The sequence below is a fragment of the Aspergillus terreus genome, genomic scaffold, assembly GCF_000149615.1.
Source record: "Aspergillus terreus NIH2624 scaffold_8 genomic scaffold, whole genome shotgun sequence".
In the NCBI taxonomy this organism is placed as follows: domain Eukaryota; kingdom Fungi; phylum Ascomycota; class Eurotiomycetes; order Eurotiales; family Aspergillaceae; genus Aspergillus; species Aspergillus terreus.
In genome coordinates this window covers 287,526-303,477 of record NT_165931.1, presented here as the reverse complement: position 1 = coordinate 303,477, position 15,952 = coordinate 287,526, and the positions used below count along the sequence as shown (strand labels likewise).

The 15,952-nt window shown below is 57.3% G+C and overlaps 7 protein-coding genes and 1 non-coding gene across 8 annotated transcripts; 3 read left to right on the top strand and 5 right to left on the bottom strand.

Moving 5' to 3' along the window:
- Positions 1-104: 104 nt before the first annotated feature.
- On the bottom strand, positions 105-1,141 carry ATEG_05744 (uncharacterized protein; the record flags this gene model as incomplete). Its single annotated transcript, XM_001214922.1, has 2 exons — positions 105-929; positions 989-1,141. 2 exons carry the CDS (start codon positions 1,139-1,141, stop codon positions 105-107), a joined length of 978 nt encoding a protein of 325 aa, XP_001214922.1.
- Positions 1,142-1,489: 348 nt separating this feature from the next.
- On the top strand, positions 1,490-2,748 carry ATEG_05743 (uncharacterized protein; the record flags this gene model as incomplete). The annotated part of the gene is made up of 2 exons (XM_001214921.1): positions 1,490-2,617; positions 2,671-2,748. 2 exons carry the CDS (start codon positions 1,490-1,492, stop codon positions 2,746-2,748), a joined length of 1,206 nt encoding a protein of 401 aa, XP_001214921.1.
- A 500-nt stretch (positions 2,749-3,248) lies between these two features.
- On the bottom strand, positions 3,249-4,821 carry ATEG_05742 (uncharacterized protein; the record flags this gene model as incomplete). Its single annotated transcript, XM_001214920.1, has 6 exons — positions 3,249-3,599; positions 3,659-3,898; positions 3,955-4,312; positions 4,374-4,538; positions 4,590-4,665; positions 4,710-4,821. 6 exons carry the CDS (start codon positions 4,819-4,821, stop codon positions 3,249-3,251), a joined length of 1,302 nt encoding a protein of 433 aa, XP_001214920.1.
- A 556-nt stretch (positions 4,822-5,377) lies between these two features.
- ATEG_05741 (uncharacterized protein) lies at positions 5,378-6,974 on the bottom strand (the record flags this gene model as incomplete). Its single annotated transcript, XM_001214919.1, has 2 exons — positions 5,378-6,634; positions 6,687-6,974. The coding sequence occupies 2 exons, from the start codon at positions 6,972-6,974 to the stop codon at positions 5,378-5,380; spliced, it is 1,545 nt and encodes a 514-aa protein (XP_001214919.1).
- A 548-nt stretch (positions 6,975-7,522) lies between these two features.
- Positions 7,523-9,492, top strand: ATEG_05740 (uncharacterized protein; the record flags this gene model as incomplete). The annotated part of the gene is made up of 5 exons (XM_001214918.1): positions 7,523-7,795; positions 7,848-7,909; positions 7,970-8,185; positions 8,231-8,260; positions 8,451-9,492. 5 exons carry the CDS (start codon positions 7,523-7,525, stop codon positions 9,490-9,492), a joined length of 1,623 nt encoding a protein of 540 aa, XP_001214918.1.
- Positions 9,493-10,822: 1,330 nt separating this feature from the next.
- ATEG_05739 (uncharacterized protein) lies at positions 10,823-11,390 on the top strand (the record flags this gene model as incomplete). Its single annotated transcript, XM_001214917.1, has 2 exons — positions 10,823-11,319; positions 11,363-11,390. The coding sequence occupies 2 exons, from the start codon at positions 10,823-10,825 to the stop codon at positions 11,388-11,390; spliced, it is 525 nt and encodes a 174-aa protein (XP_001214917.1).
- Positions 11,391-11,612: 222 nt separating this feature from the next.
- On the bottom strand, positions 11,613-11,683 carry ATEG_10527. The gene has a single exon. It is a non-coding gene; the product is annotated as a tRNA-Gly (tRNA).
- Positions 11,684-11,715: 32 nt separating this feature from the next.
- On the bottom strand, positions 11,716-15,055 carry chsA (chitin synthase I; the record flags this gene model as incomplete). The annotated part of the gene is made up of 6 exons (XM_001214916.1): positions 11,716-11,733; positions 11,951-12,475; positions 12,505-12,906; positions 12,952-14,586; positions 14,642-14,826; positions 15,037-15,055. The coding sequence occupies 6 exons, from the start codon at positions 15,053-15,055 to the stop codon at positions 11,716-11,718; spliced, it is 2,784 nt and encodes a 927-aa protein (XP_001214916.1).
- Positions 15,056-15,952: the final 897 nt, after the last annotated feature.

Sequence of the window (15,952 nt, the reverse complement as noted above, 5' to 3'; positions counted from 1 at the left end):
GTGATGGTGATAGGATGGGTATGAGCGAAGTGTATATAATGTGCTCTAATGAACTATTCACGAATGTCTGAGAAACGTGCATCAACAAGGTATACAAGCATGTCCTACTCCAGCCATGCTTCGATTGCCTGCCGGAGATGGTCCTGCAGCCATGGCTCCTCCAACGGTGTATCATTATCAAAGCCATGCTCGCCCTCTCGCAATGTGAGCACCAACCGATCTCCCCCGGGCGTTCCGCGCATCATCTCGCTCGCCTTGCGGATGAATTTCTCCGATCCCTCCTTGGGCACCACCATATCCAGCACTCCATGCAGGATGGCAATCCCGCCGCGGGGAAGACTCGCCCCGGGCTGCTCGAGTTTCTCTAGGGGGAAGCGCACGGCGCGCTGCGGACAGTGCTCCGTGCCCCGCTCATACAGCGCCAGCAGGTCGCCGTAGTGGATGGCGGCGATCATCAGGTCGAGACGCTCTGGCAGGATGGCCGAAGACCGGACGGATCCCGGCTGCACCTGGGCGAGAAAGTCTGCGACGAAGGACGCCGGCAGCGGGGGATCGGCCAGCGGCGTGGGCGCAGGCGTGCTGAAGTGTGTCGAGGCCATGTCGACGCAGGGGTATCCGGCTGTCGTGGCGCGGATGGCGTCCGGGTGCGCCAGGCCCAGGTAGATGCTGAGCAGACCGCCGGCTGACTCGCCGGCTGTGAGGATGCGCGAGAGGTCCAGTTCGGTCTGCGCTGAAGTATTTGCCAGGAGCTGCGCTACGGCCGGAGAATGGAGCCAGACCCAGAAGTCTTCGATGTCCTCGTAGATCTCGAGGCTGGTGGCTTCCGGCATCAGCCGGTAGTTGGGTGAGACGATCACGGCGTTGTACTTGCGGGCCATGTCGAACAGCCACAGCGGGAACCATTCCAAGTAGAGCGAGTCTCCAGTGACCTAGCATGTATGTGTGAGCTGACTGGGGTGGGGGTAAGTGGTGGAATGTGTTGACATACCAGGCCGCCTCCGTGAAACCGCACAATGATGGGCCGTTTTCCGGCGTAGTCTGACTTGGGGATGATGAAGTCGGCTCTGATTTCATGGTCGCCCACTGTTTTATAGGGCGACTGGATCAGGTCGAAGCCGGCGAGGCGGTTGTTGACGGACATGATGCTGCGATTTGATGGATGAAGAAGTAGTGAACACCTGTTCACAGGATGAGTCTGACTGTTTATAGTCAGACGGAGATAGCGGAGAAGAGCGCCAGTGACAGGGTTGGTTGCTGTGGCTACATGGATTATATAGTAGGTGTCTTTTGTATAGATGTTGTATAGATCTATAGTTCTGTAGTTCTATATAGTTCAATTGAATGAATGCCATGAATGTCCATAGTGGCTCCAACAAAGAATCACTGCTTACTGACCCACCTCGGCTATGCATTCCGCGGACTCATCGTCCACTTCCGCTCCTGTATACTTCACTCCTCTACATCCCCCCAGCCATCTGATGCATCCAACATGAAAGGCCACTGTCTCATCAACGGCACGGCCTCTGCCGACCTGCTCTACTCGTCCCTCCCGCTGAGCTTCTGGGGCGGCGTCGATCCCACAACAGGCCGCATCGTCGACCACCACCATCCGCTCAACGGCCAGTCCATGGCCAACCGCATCCTAGCCATTCCATGCGGTCGAGGCTCCTGCTCCGGAAGCACCGTGATGCTCGAGCTGCTGTTGAACGGCTGCGCCCCGGCGGCCTTGATCTTCGAGCAGCGCGAGCAGATCTTGACCCTGGGCGTCCTCGTCGGACAAGCCCTCTTCGACTGCTCCATCCCAGTCCTCGTCCTCTCTCCTTCAGACTTCCTCCATCTACGCAGCGCCCCCTACGCCGCTATCCACGGCGACACCCTCTCGCCGAGCAGCACCCCCCTCCCCCAGCCCCCTCTTCCCCCAGCACCCCCCATCCCCTTCCCACCCATTCCCCTCTCCCCATCCGACAAAGCCACCCTCTCCGGTGAACACGGCGCAGCAGCCCAAATAGCCCTGGATATCCTCCTCCGCTTCGCCGCCCTCCAAGGCGCCCCGGGCCTGCTGCCCGTCTCGCGCGCCCACATCGACGCCTGCATCTACACCGGCCCAGCCAGCCTGGCATTTGCGCAGAAACTCCGCGCCCTCGACGCCCGCGTCGTCGTCCCCACCACCCTGAATGCCATCTCCATCGACCAACGCCGCTGGCGCGACCTCGGCGTCGACCCAGCCCTCGCCGCAAACGCCGACGCCCTGGCCGCCGCGTACCAGGCCATGGGCGCCCAGCCGAGCTTCACCTGTGCGCCGTATACGCTCGACGATGCGCCGCTACCAGACGAGGATATCGGCTGGTCCGAGTCCAATGCCGTCGTCTTTGCAAATAGCGTGCTCGGCGCGCGCACCCAGAAGTACCCGGATTTTGTGGATGTGTGCATTGCGCTGACGGGGCGCGCGCCCCGCGCTGGGTGTCATGTGCCTGAGGGTCGGAGGCCGGTGCTGCGGGTTGAGGTGGGTGCTGCTGCTGCTGCTGCGGTTGGCGGGCTGGGCGGTGGGGATGGGGATGCGGTGTTCCCGCTGCTGGGGTATGTGGTGGGTAAGGCTGCGCAGCATCGCATCCCGCTGGTGTGTGGGGTGGAGGGGCTGGCGCCGGGGATGGTTGATCTGAAGGCGTTCAGTGCTGCGTTTGGGACGACGGCGTCGGCGGCTATGTTCCATGTCCGCGGGGTGACGCCGGAGGCGGCGCAGTTTGCTGACGGTCTTGAGTTGGAGGCCGTGGAGATTACACGGGATGATGTGCGAGCGGCCTGGCAGGCGCTCAACTCGGCGCGCGATGTGTCTGTCGGCCTGGTCTCGCTGGGGAATCCGCATTTTGCGCTGGATGAGTTTGCGCGGCTGGCGGGTCTGTGTGCCGGGCGGAGGAAGAGTGCAGCAGTCGAGCTGATAATCACGACGAGCCGGAATAACTACGAGCAGGCGCGGGAGGCTGGTCATGTTGCCGCCGTGGAGGCGTTCGGTGCCACCGTCATCACTGATACTTGCTGGTGCATGATCAGCGAGCCGGTCATCCCGCGTTCGGTGCGCAATATCATGACCAACTCGGCCAAGTATGCGCATTATGCGCCGGGCATGGTGCAGCGGGGAGTGCATTTTGGGAGTCTGCGGCAGTGTGTGGATGCTGCGTGTTGCGGAGTGTTTGATTCTGCTAGACTAGTAGAAGCTATACAGCCTAGCTCATAGAGGTCTCATAACATATCTAGCAGTTATATCTAAAGCTCCGGTCCTCCTTGTCCGTCACATCTGCCCCAGCAGGAATCTCCTCTCCGACAATCCCCTGCGCCAGCTCCTGCTCGCGCTTGTTGTTCTCCCTCGCACAGATACACCAGTACAGCCCCGTAACCACAAACAGAAGACACCAGGTCACGATGGCCGTCACCACGCCCTCGAAGTACTTGGGCTTGTGCTGCCACAGCTGGGGCGCGGCGATACACCCGACACAGTACCCGATGAAGAACAGGCTGTTCACGACGGCGCGCTTTGTGTTGCCCTTGACGTTGGAGGCGCTCAGACTCAGCAGGATCGTCATGACGTCGGAGATGATGGAGGCCTGTCGGTCGATCAGTACCAGTACATCGTGTGCCGTGGGAAGCGGGAAGTGAGGCATACCAGCCACGAGGCCACCACGAGCCCCCATTTCGTCGACAGCGGCAGCTTCAGCAGCAGCACGTTCCCGATGAGCGGCGGCACCGTCAAGACCATGACGACGAGGGCGCGCTTCTGCGGGAACAAAAGACACGCGATCACGGCGATCCAGATGAAGACGATCTGCACGGCGCCGGACGGCGAGCCATAGAGCACTGTGTGGAATTTATCATATCCAATATTGTTGATCACCAGGGAGGCGAACTGTCGTCAATAAGTATACACCCTGTGACGCACTCTAGGAAGGCGGAAAAACTCACAGTAAGCACCGGCGACTGCATGGTAACCAGCAGCCCAAACGCAAACACAAACCACGACTTGACATCAAACGCCGCCTCCTTGAGCTGCGCCAGCGAGAAGCGTGTGAAATCGCCGCCCTCGCGGTCCGCCGCCATACGCAGCTTGAGCACCTCTTTCTCGCGCGGCGTCAGGAACCACGCGTCGTCGGGGCCGTTCGGCATGACGAGGTAGAACACCACCCCGGAGAAGACGGTCAGCGCGCCGCACACGAGGAAGAGAGTCCGCCACGGCGCCAGCCCCAGACTGGTGTTCTTGCCGATGCCGTACATCAGCAGCGAGCCGATGACTTGCGCCAGGCCGTTCATCGTCACCCAGAGACTGCTCGTGTTAGTTGTGAGTTGACATCATCCCGGGGGGGGGGGGGGGGGGGGGAGACTACCCTATGCGCAGGGGATGGTCTTTCTTTTGGTACCAGATGCTGGTGATGGTCACGAAGGCCGGGCTCACGGCGCCTTCGAAGAAGCCGAGCAGGAAGCGCACGGCGGCGAAGCCGGCGAAGGTGGTTGGTGCTGCGAGACACATGCAGATGCCGCCCCAGACAATTCTACCGGGTCCCTATTAGTGATGGCATGGCAAGAGGGTGGGCTGGACCTACACTGTAGCCCCGACGAACTTGGTCAGAGGAAGACGGCTCATAAGGTAGATGAAGGGGTATTCGGCGACGAGTTGGCCTAGCCGGTGAGTATGTGGTTATCTAGTGGTGTAGAGATCGTACCGATGTAGAAGATCGACGAACACCAGGAATACTGGCTCCCGTGGAGGTCTAGGTCGGTGATGAGGTCGAACACAGCGGCGTAGCTAAGACTCTGCTTGTCGAGGTCTGTCATGTTAACATCAACATCTGCATCTAGAACCGTCGTTGTGTCTCACATTGGAGAAAGAAAACAATACACAGCTATGCGTATTAGCAACGTCCATCGCGGAGACAGCAAGACATACCATCGGCAAGATCACCATATCGATCTTCTTCAGCACACGCCGATCCTCCTCTGGCGTATAGGTACATTCTCCTGGAAGACAGTCCTCGCCTTTCCCCGCGTCCGACTGCACCCCCATTTTCTCTTTTCTGTCTGCCATCTCGTGGTGATTTTGAAGAGACATTGTACATCAGCGAGAGTCGACATTCATATTACACCGCTGGATGTGATATGGCGGAGATGCAAGGGATATCGTCCTTTATCATGCAGCGTTGCGCTGATCCGACGGTAGCGTCGGAGACCTGGCCGATAGACTAGATACCTTCACTAACCCAAGACTAAGAAGATCGACTGGGTTCTCCGCACCTTATCATGCATGGGCATGTCCGTGGACGATTCGAGTAACGACTCGTACCCGTAAGCAATGAACGTATTCGATCGTCTATCGGCTGATATGTACACTGATCTATTCGTTCGAATCGCGCTTTTCTCGCAACTCCTCCCGCCAGCGATGTCCCCGCCAATACACCAGCCACAGACACGGACTAAACACCGCCCAGACGCCCGCGACAAACGTGCCGGTCCAGCCGATGCCTATACGATCGATCAAGGGCGCCGCCAGCGCCGCGGCGCCCGCCGCAAACAGACAGCGCACCAGGTTGTTGGCGGCCTGCGCGGTGGCCGCGCTCTGCCGGTGGGTGTCGACGATGAGGGTGCTGAGGGTGGTGAAGGCGCCGGTGATGAGGTGGCCGGTGAAGAAGAGCATGACGACGGGGCCGGCCAGCGAGGTGCGGAAGGCCATGACCCAGCCGTAGGCGATCATGCACAGGCACGAGGCGTACAGCAGCGGGATGGTGACGGCCAGCCGCGCGCGCTCGATGTCGAAGCCGCGGATGTCCTCCTGGCGGTTCTGCACGAGCGGCAGGTTCTGCCGGCGGGCTTCGCGCCGGAAGTTCCAGTCCAGTACGGGGGCGATCGTCCACCGCGAGGTGAGACTGCCCACGCCGAAGGGGAGGTAGCACAGGCCGACCTGGATGGAGTTGAAGTGGAATCGCGAGGCCAGCTGGGCGGAGAGCGTGCTCGTCACGATCATGTACCCGCTGAACATGAGCGCGCCGAAGAGGAGAATCGTACCGGCTTCTTTCTCCAGCGCGATGCGCACGGCCGTGAGTGGGTTCGGCCGCTGGCGGCGCTTCTGCACCGATTCGTAGTTGACGGGCTGCGTGTCTGCGTGGCAGGGTCTGATGCAGTCGCGGGTGAGCGTCCACAGGGGCCGGTTCCATGGCGGCGGCGGCACGGAGCCGTTGCCCACGATGACGCGACAGGTCTCGGGCATGAAGATCAGGATGAGCGAGAGGAAGACGCCCGAGAGGATGGCCAGGAACCAGAAGATCCACCGCCAGCCGAGGAAATGGTCGATCAGGCCGCCGATGACGGGGCCGATGGCGGTGCCCAGCGTGGTCCCGATGCTGGCATAGGCGATGTATTTGCCTCGCTCGGCGCGCGTGGAGATGTCGGCGACAACAGCCACGCCGATGGCGATGGTACCGCTGCTCCCGGCGGCCTGGACGCAGCGCAGCACCATGAGGGCGGCGTAGTTGCTCTGCAGGGCGAGACCAATGTTGGCTGCGAGGTAGATGACGAAGCAGAGGATGTAGGCGGGCCGACGGCCATAGGTATCGGAAAAGGAGCCGGTGAAGGAGGGCGCGATGCCTTGGAGGATCTGAGGGTGTCAGCAGTAGAAGTACAAGATTATCTATGGATATGTCACATACCAGATACGTCGTGACGGTCAAGTTGATCAGCGAATTCGACACATGCATCTCTTTTGCCAGCGCGGGCAGGGAGGGATAGTAGATGCCTGCCGACATGGGCGACACTATCCCCATGAACGAAGCCCCCAGGATGATGGTGATTTTGCGGCGCTCGGACAGCACGCAGTATGGGATGTCATCTTTGGACTTTGGGACGTTCTTTTCGGGGTCTTCGGGGTGATTCTGAGGTTGGATCTCAGGGGATTTGGAAGTAGAAGTGGAGCTGTGAGTCTGGTGGTGTTCAGCCATGATGCACCAAAAGGGAAATCCAGTCCCGTGATGCCACAGCCCTAATTTCCCAGAAATGTTGTGTCTGTCGGTTCAGTCTTCGCCAGCTGGATGTATTGGATTCTTCTTGGATGCTTAAGAGGTGGAAGCATCATCCCAACTCTTGTGTAAAATGCATCCATGTTGAGCCCGGTTCAGGCCCGGCACCGGCGTGGTGGGGACTTTCTAGTGCTGTTCATCCCGGTTCAGGCTTCATCCACAAGTCGCACAACACATATAAACAAACCCACTCCTGTAACTCCTGTAACTCCTGTTCACTCCTGTGAGCTTCTTGCTCTTTCAATAACTCATTCATCAACTCAGTATCATGTCCTGTGACGCCTGTCGTACCATCCCCCCCGTCGTCCCCGAGGGATATACTCCCAAAGGCGCCTATGAGACCATCGCCGGCCTCAACACATGTATTTCCCACGCCAATGACCAATCTCTCGAATGTAGCTGACAGAATAGATGTGACCGGCCCCAAGAATGCCACGGCCGGCATCGTGGACATCTACGACATCTTCGGCATGGCCATCCAGACCCTCCAGGGCGCCGATATCCTGGCCACGCGGTTGAACGCGGTCGTGCTGGTCCCGGATTTCTTCCACGGCGCTGCCGCTCAGCACGACTGGATCCCTCCGGACAGTGAGGAGAAGCAACGTTTGATCACCGACTTGATTGAGAACCAGGCGTCCATCCCGAAGAACGTCGAGGTTCTGCGTGAGGCCGTTGCCGCTTACCGGACTGTGTTCCCATCGGTGCAGAAATGGGCTGCCCTGGGATTGTGCTGGGGTGGAAAGGTGGCTTCATGGCAATGAATTGAATCCTGGTTGTTGTTGACATTATATCTAGGTGGCGGTTCTTGCGTCCGGTGCTGAGACTCCGTTTGCCGTGACCGGACAAGTGCACCCTGGGTAAGTCGTTCGTTCTTTCAACTATCTCAATCATTCCACTGCAATACTAACGCTGCGCAGTCGCATGGAACAGGCCGATGCTGAGAACCTGACCATCCCGCATATCGTGCTTGCGTCCAAGGATGAGCCCGCCGACATCGTGAACCACTACACGGATATCCTCGCGCGCAACGGAATCGGCGGCCATGTCGAGACCTACACCACCATGTGGCATGGCTGGATGGGAGCGCGGGCTCGTCTGGATGAGAAAGAGAGCTCTGCCGAGTACATTCGGGGGTATGTTGACCGCATGAGAAGACGGGACTGCGCTGACCATATCAGATACACCCAGATTGCCGACTTTTTCGAAAAGTATCTCCAATAGATGTATGCAGATATATGACGGAATGCAATTCTTCAGTAGCTACAGAATATCCATATCAAACCTCCGATAATGCATGCATGATAGCGACATGGATGTCCGACGCCGGATGAGTCAGGCCCACAAGACTAAGAAAGAAACCCACCACATAATACGATTCACATTCCCTCAACACATCAGTAATAACCCCCGTAATACCTCCACAAACATGGCCCCCTCGGTCCTCCTCTTCGGCGTCGGCAGCGTCGGCGGCGTCTATCTCTACCAGCTCCAGCAAGCCGGCTGCACCGTCACCGCCGTGTGCCGCTCCAACTACGACGCCGTGCAGCAGCACGGCTTCACCCTGCAGAGCAAGCAATTCGGCACCGTCACCTACCGCCCCGACCATCTCGTGCGCACATTATCCGACTGCCCGCCAGACGCCGTGTACGACTATCTCATCGTAACCACCAAATCCTTCCCCGCCAGCAGCAACAGCCGCAGCCCCCTCGCGGAGCAGCTCCAGCCGGCGCTCGCCAACCGCCCCAACACGACCATCGTGCTCGCGCAGAACGGCATCGAGATCGAGCCCGAGATCGCCGCCGCCTTCCCGGCGAACCCGCTCCTCAGCGCGGTGATCTACCTGCCCGCGACGCAGATCGCCCCGGGCGTCATCGAGTACCCAGAGACGCTCAACGTGCTCGAGCTGGGCACGTATCCGGCGGACGCGCCGGCGGCGCACAAGGCGTCGGCGCAGGTGCTCGCGGAGCGCATGCGCGCCGGCGGCAGCGACGTCTCCGTGCTCGAGGACGTGCAGACCGCGCGCTGGGCGAAGCTGATCGTCAATGCGTCGTGGAACCCGGTGTGTGCGCTGGCGCTGTGCACGGACGGCGACTTTCTGCGCTGCGCGGACCCGTTTGCGCGCGACCTCGTCTGGGGCATCATGATGGAGATTGTGGCGCTGGCGAAGGCGGCGGGCGTGCCGGGGGTCGATGAGGAGGCGGCGGCGAAGCGCATGGCTGTTGCGACGCGGCGCGCGGAGACGCGGACGGGTCGCGAGCCGAGTATGTTGCAGGATGTGCGGCAGGGTCGGCCGTTCGAGGTTGGGGCTATTATGGGCAATGCGGTGCGTCTGGAGAGGAAATGGGGGGTGGCGATGCCCCGGCTGGAGACGGTGTATCCGCTGGCGAAGGGACGGTATGAGGCGATGGTGCGGGAGTTGCGTATGAGTAGTAGGGCATAGGGTTGTCGTGGATGCCGTATAGACGTCGTATAGATGGTGTATAGATGAGATAGCGATGACGAACAACGGACTATGTATACCCTTCTCCCCCCGCTTCTTCTCCCTCTCTCCTCCATCTCTCCTGCAACTTCTCATCACTCTCCACTGCACTCCTCTCTCTACCAAACACACCTTCTACAACCCATCTTACCAACATCCACACCATCTATACACTCAACATCTCAACCTCTACCAAACCATACCTTCTACTCAACAAATCTTACCAACATCCATACCACCTACACTCAACACCTCAATATGGGAGTCAAAGAAACCACCTTCATCCTCCCCACCACCACCACCACCACCACCACCACCACCACCGAACTCAGCTACGCCTCCGGCAACCTGTCAGGCACGACCAACACCCGCTTCAACAGAACCGGCCGGTCAACGGCCGACGAAGACATTATCTCAACCAAAGACGGGTTCATCAATGAAGACCTACGAGCCGGCGGGCCTCATCTCTGCGAGATGAGGTCGCAGGATTTTGACCTCCTCCCGTGCCGTCACGATGATGTTATCTCTTCCATCTGGGATACGGTGGTGGAATCTATCTTCAGCGCTATTGGAACAGAGGGAGTGCGTGCCATTGGGTGCTATCGCATCCGCACCCCTTATACAAAGAACAAAAAGGATCTGCCTGTTACTGTGGTGGTGGACGTGGATCAGCGCGCGCGGCGCAGCTGGAAGCCTGTTCGTGATGCGATTATCAGTGTACTTGAGCAGTGGACGCTCTGTCATGTCGGGGTGCTTATCAGACAGGATACGAAGACGAAAGATGTGAGTGTCGGCTGGAAGCAGTTTGTGCCTGTACGGAAAACTCTCCAGACAAGATCTGTAGCCCGGTTTGGGCGGCTGGCTGGTCGTTTGGGCCTGGTACGTGCTTGATTGTTCTGTTGTTCTCTGTGTCTGTTGCATTTGATACCAGGCTGCCGCCAGTGTTTATTGATATTATCATGTTTCCATTGAACCGAGTGTTACTTGTATATAGATCGTGAAGATCTATACCTACCGAAATGTGAGACGGTTATCTCAACCAGCAAATATATAGTCGTCGTGGAGACGACTCAACAACCCAATACTAATAAATCGTCGTAGTACAGAGCTATATATATATGCAGAATACTCAAGAATATCACTCCTACGGTGTATATACTTCTACAAATTGTTATGACGACCCCCTGATCTTATCTTATCGCATCACCTGCATGCGGAACACCAACACACCATCACCTCAACTCGACCTCCTCCACTACACCACCACCTCCCACCAATCCACCCCAGCAAAATGGAGGAAACCCAACCCCCAGTCTTCAACTACATCCTCTCCTTCCTCCTCGTCGGCGTCGCCTGGGGCTTCACAACCCCCTTCATCCGCCGCGCCGCCGCCGATTTCAACGCGCGCCAGGAGCAGCACCAACAACACCAACAACCAGCACCCGTTCCCTCATCCTCCGAACCCACCGACGAAGCCCAAGAACTCACCTCCTACACAGACCGTACCTCCAACCCGACCTCATCCTCCGACTCGGAAGAAGAAGAAGAAGAGGACCAACCTCCGCCGCCTCCGCCCGCAGCCAACCGCCCCGCCTGGATGCAGTCGCACTCGTCCTCGCGGAGCGCCTGGCTGCGGAACAAGATCGTCTCGGTGTTCTGGACGGTGGTGAACCTGCTGCGCACGCCGGCGTATGCGGTTCCGCTGGTCATCAATTTGACGGGGAGTGTGTGGTTCTTTTTGCTCGTTGGGAAGCATGGTACTTTCCCCTTCCTCTCCCCTCTGATTTTGTGTGTAGGATGGGTTGGAATGCTAACAAGCTACCTTACCTAGAATTGTCGTTGACAGTCCCGTTGGCTAACTCGAGTGCGTTTTTGTTCACCGTGCTGGGGGAGTGGTATGTCGAGGGGAAGGTCATTGAGAAGGAGACCTGGGCGGGGATGGCGCTGGTGCTTGGGGGGATTGCGATTTGTGTACAGTCTAAGACATAACCTTTGGAATAATAATATACTGTAGACGGATATACTGGAGGTGCACGGGGTTGTATTATAATATGGGTGGGCAACATAGAGGCAAAAAAGAATGCATCATCCGTGAATCGAACACGGGCCTCATCGATGGCAACGATGAATTCTACCACTAGACCAATGATGCTTCGTTGGAGGATGGGATTTATTTTGGCTATATCAATGTCCACCTAAGAACTAACGTCAGGTATAGTACACTATCCAAGTATCTACCTACATTTAAACGGGAAACCCCAATCATGCTGCATCAGCTTCATGAGCATCGTCGTTATCATAATACCACATGAGCCAGCAGTGGTACCTTATCCGCCTCATAAATCATACACAAATGCATCAAACACCCCGGAACTACACTCGTTAGCACCACTCAACCATCCTGGGGAAGAAAACTCACCATCCGAACAACCAAATACCACATGGCCCCAATAAACTTGAAAATCGACAGCCCCGCCACACTCCACAACACCACCGCCATGTAGATGGTCGCCCGCTCGTTCGACGTCGACTCGGTGTCTTTGCTGTTGTCGAACCGGTCCAGGCCCGCCGCGCTCAGCACCACGGCTCCCAGGGCAAAATTGCAAAACACCCACACCAACACGACGGCACTGCGGAAGCCCTTGTAGTAGTCGGCTTGCCGCTCCTCCTCCGAAATCACCTGCACCTCCTTGGGCGGCTTGTGCGCGAACTTGGACAGTTCCGCGTCGTACTGCGCGTTCAGGTCGCCGTCATCCTGTGGGATGTTCACGTCGACCTTGCCGCCGGGTTTGAGGTTGGCCGATGGCAGCTTCTCCGCCTTGTCGTCGCCTTTGGTTCCCCAGGTGATGTCGTGCGTGTTGCAGAAGGCGTAGATGTTCAGCACATTGATGTAGGTGGGGGTAAGGAGGATGTATTGGAGGAACTGATTGGTGAGAAGACGACCCTATAGACCGGGGAGGGGAGGGGACTTACGCTGGTAAACATGTGCCACGGGTCGAGGAAGATAAACGACGCGATGAACCACATGACATAAGTCGATCCCAAGGACACGATGATCGAGAAGAACTGCTTGTTGGTGAACAGAGTGGCGAACGTAAAGTCCTGCTGGGACACCTCCTTCTGGATCGACCGCACCGTGACAAAAACCGCGGCAAACATCAAGTATATCATGATGCCGATCCAGAAGTAGACCATGGTCATGTAGAACTTGTTGGAGCCACCCGGTCGGTTACCCAGTGCCAGGACGAAACACGTCACCAATGTCGCCAGATACAGCCATTCAAACACCACGCCCAGCACCTTTCCAGCCGTGCCAAGGAGGTCTTTGTCGCCGAGATATGTCGTGAGAATATGGAACACCAGGAAGAAGTTGCCCTAGGAAGTCAGTACGCAGACGTGCAACCAGGTGCGCAAACTTACAATATTGAACCACGCAAACAGCATCGCAATCGTCTGGTAGATGAACTCGATCAACAGCATGAACTTTCGCATGAAGCTGTGGTCGCTGCGCCAGATCTGGTAGAAATGGGTGATGGCGTAGACCGCCGCGAAGAAACTGCCGTTCAGCCAGCGACGACGCTGCAGGATGAACTCGGCCATCCGGTCCGGCACATCAGTCTCGCCAGTTGACGACTTGACGTATTGCAGGAGCCAGCGACAGTTGCGCTTGGACACGATTTCGAAACAGAGGATCCGATCCTCGGCCAGGTACATATTGGCGGTGAAAATACCAGCATTGGCGCCATGCATCTTCTCACCCAGGAAATACCGCTCCAGCGGCCCTTGGCCGTTCTTGTCATTCTGCAACGCGACATAGCGGTAGGCGGAAAAGGCACCGGGAAGCACGGTGATGAATCCAAAGGCCGATTCGAGCGGCTTGTCCAGAATATTGCTCAGCTTGTACTCGAAGTTCTGTCCCGCCACCAAGGGGTTAAGGAGCTTCTTTCCATGCTCCAACATGACCTTGATCTCGCCACAGGCACCGCCGCACATCGGTTCCACGTCGAATGCTTTCCACAGATGGTAGATGGAGTCTCTTCCCGGGCGCGTACCCGCATCGAGGAGCACGCAAATGTTCGGATCCAGCACGCGACCAAAGGCCTGGAAGAACCACCGGTGGGAGTTGATCTTCTTTTGGTTCTTCTCCTTCAGACAGAAGATCATCTGGACCGGGACACCGCTGCGCTGCTTGACATGTACCTGGGTTCCCTTGAGCTCCAGGCCCACCTGGGTCGTGTACTCGTAGATATGGGCCGTCACGTCCTTGCCGTTGACTTGCTGCTTGGCGATGCCGTCTTGGTACACTCCCAGCGCGGCGAGGACGGCACGGGTGCGCGGGTTGATCTTCGCACGACCGTCGCTAATCACGCAGACGACGATTTTCTTCCAGGCATCCTTGCCCCAGGTCTTGCTCTGCGTTCTGGAGCACATGTGCTCGATGTTCTTGAACACACCGATCAGGGTGCGGGCGAAGAGGAAGTCATCCTCGTTGTACATGGTGATGGCGATGAACAGCTCCGTATGACGGGGTTTGGCAAACAGCTTCTGGCGCAGGGTGAAGCGCTCCTCGAAGAAGTCGGCCGGGTCGCAGGTGGCGGCGGAGTAGCGCATATGGGTGAACTCATCACGGCCTGGAGGTTCGGCATGAGGGACTTGGGAGAGGAGTTTGGGGGCGATGGGGCAGTCGAGGACCAGGTTTCCGTTGAAGAGCTGGACTTCCTTGACGGTCTTCCATCGTTTGATGGGGGCGGGACTGGGGGTATGCGCGAGGGTGGGGTCATCCTGGAATTCATCGCTGTAGGGATCGGGTCCGAAGGGGTTTTCAGGCTGCTGGAGGATGGGGACGCGGTCGTCGGTGTAGGGGTTCTGGTGTTCGGGGTACTGGCCGAGGTCATAGTCGTCTTGCGGGGTCACCGTGGGCTGATACGGTTGGGTGTAGTAGGCGTCGTGATGGGCCTCGGGGTCGACCGAATAGTCATATCCGTAGTTGGGTCGATGGTGGTCCTCGTAGGCTTCATTGTGGCCGTATGAATTTGGGAGTCGCTCGACGGAATACTAGAATCCGTCAGCGTCTCAGGATTTTTTTTTTTTCGGTGTGTAGGGATCTCACTGTTGGCTGTTCGGCCAGTATATCACTGGAATTGGGCATTTGCAGATGCTGACGAGGCGCATAGGGGTTATCCTCGAGCTGGTAGCCATTCAATGGCCTCCCCGGGGAGGGGGTGCGGTTGTGATAGTGGTTAGGATCCATGATGGGAGAGCGCGAGTCGTTCTCCCCATAGGGGTCGGGGTCTCCTAGGCGATGTCAATATACGCAGGAGAGCAGTAGGTAAGTGAAGTCGCGAGGAGATCAGAGGTCGAGAGTAGTGGTGCGACCGATGCGACAGGAATTCTGTACTGCGACAGTGCGAAGTGCAGTGATCCGCGCTGGAAGTTTCAGGGAAATTGATGCGGAGAAGACGACGCGCGACACTCCACCTGAGATGAAAAAAGGAGAAAACTCACCCAAGCGATTGTACGACATGATAGACGATCGGGAGCCCCTAAGAGATTAGGCGAGGAGCGCGGGTGGAATGTGAAGCGGCGTCAATAATGCGATGCGCTTTGATAGTCCGACGCACCGACTCTCGGCGGGAGTTTCAGATAGTCGGGGTAGGAGGGGTGAAGAAAGGAGGGGATAATTAAAGGATCCAGGAAGGGTTCTTTATGCGAATGCCTGGACCGAGTAGCGCCACCACTGGAGGAGAGATGAGAAGGAAGAGAAGAAGAGAGAGAGAGGAAGAGAGCTGAAGAAGGCTGTGTGTGAGGCGGTTGACCAAGGAACGCGGGATGATCGTTACTTAGTGTCGACGATTGTTGTGGTGGTACCGGTACCTGTTGTTGGCGGGGAGGGTGGTGATGGACGAGGTACTGGTACTTTCTGTTCATCTCCTCTACCTGAGGCTTCTTTCTTTGGCATCTATGGTATCTAGTATCTATTCTGCTCTCTCTACCCTCTATCATCGTGCATTCTACCTAGGAACACATTGTGTCTCCCCTGAAACACTGCCCAGCAACGACCCGCGGATCGGATTCTCCACCGCGTCTCTGGGCCAACAGGCAATCTGCTTTGTATCCCACAGCCACTCCATTGCGTGGCGGTTCCCTGGGTGGCATTCTTTTTATAACTTTGGCTGGAGCCTAATCTCGGTTCGTCAGCCCTAAGTAGAGATTTGTCAGGGTTTCAAGAGATTCTGTGAAGATATTGGTTTGGTGACTAGTTCTAGTAGTTACTAACTAGTTAATACTCCGCATGTCGGATCCATCAGGGATACGTCATTTGACCTTCTGAATCTGCCGTCACATGAATGATGGATTCTTAACTTGTTTGACTTGCATTCTTCAGTTTAGGGTTGGGGTATGCACGCAAACTCGTGATCAT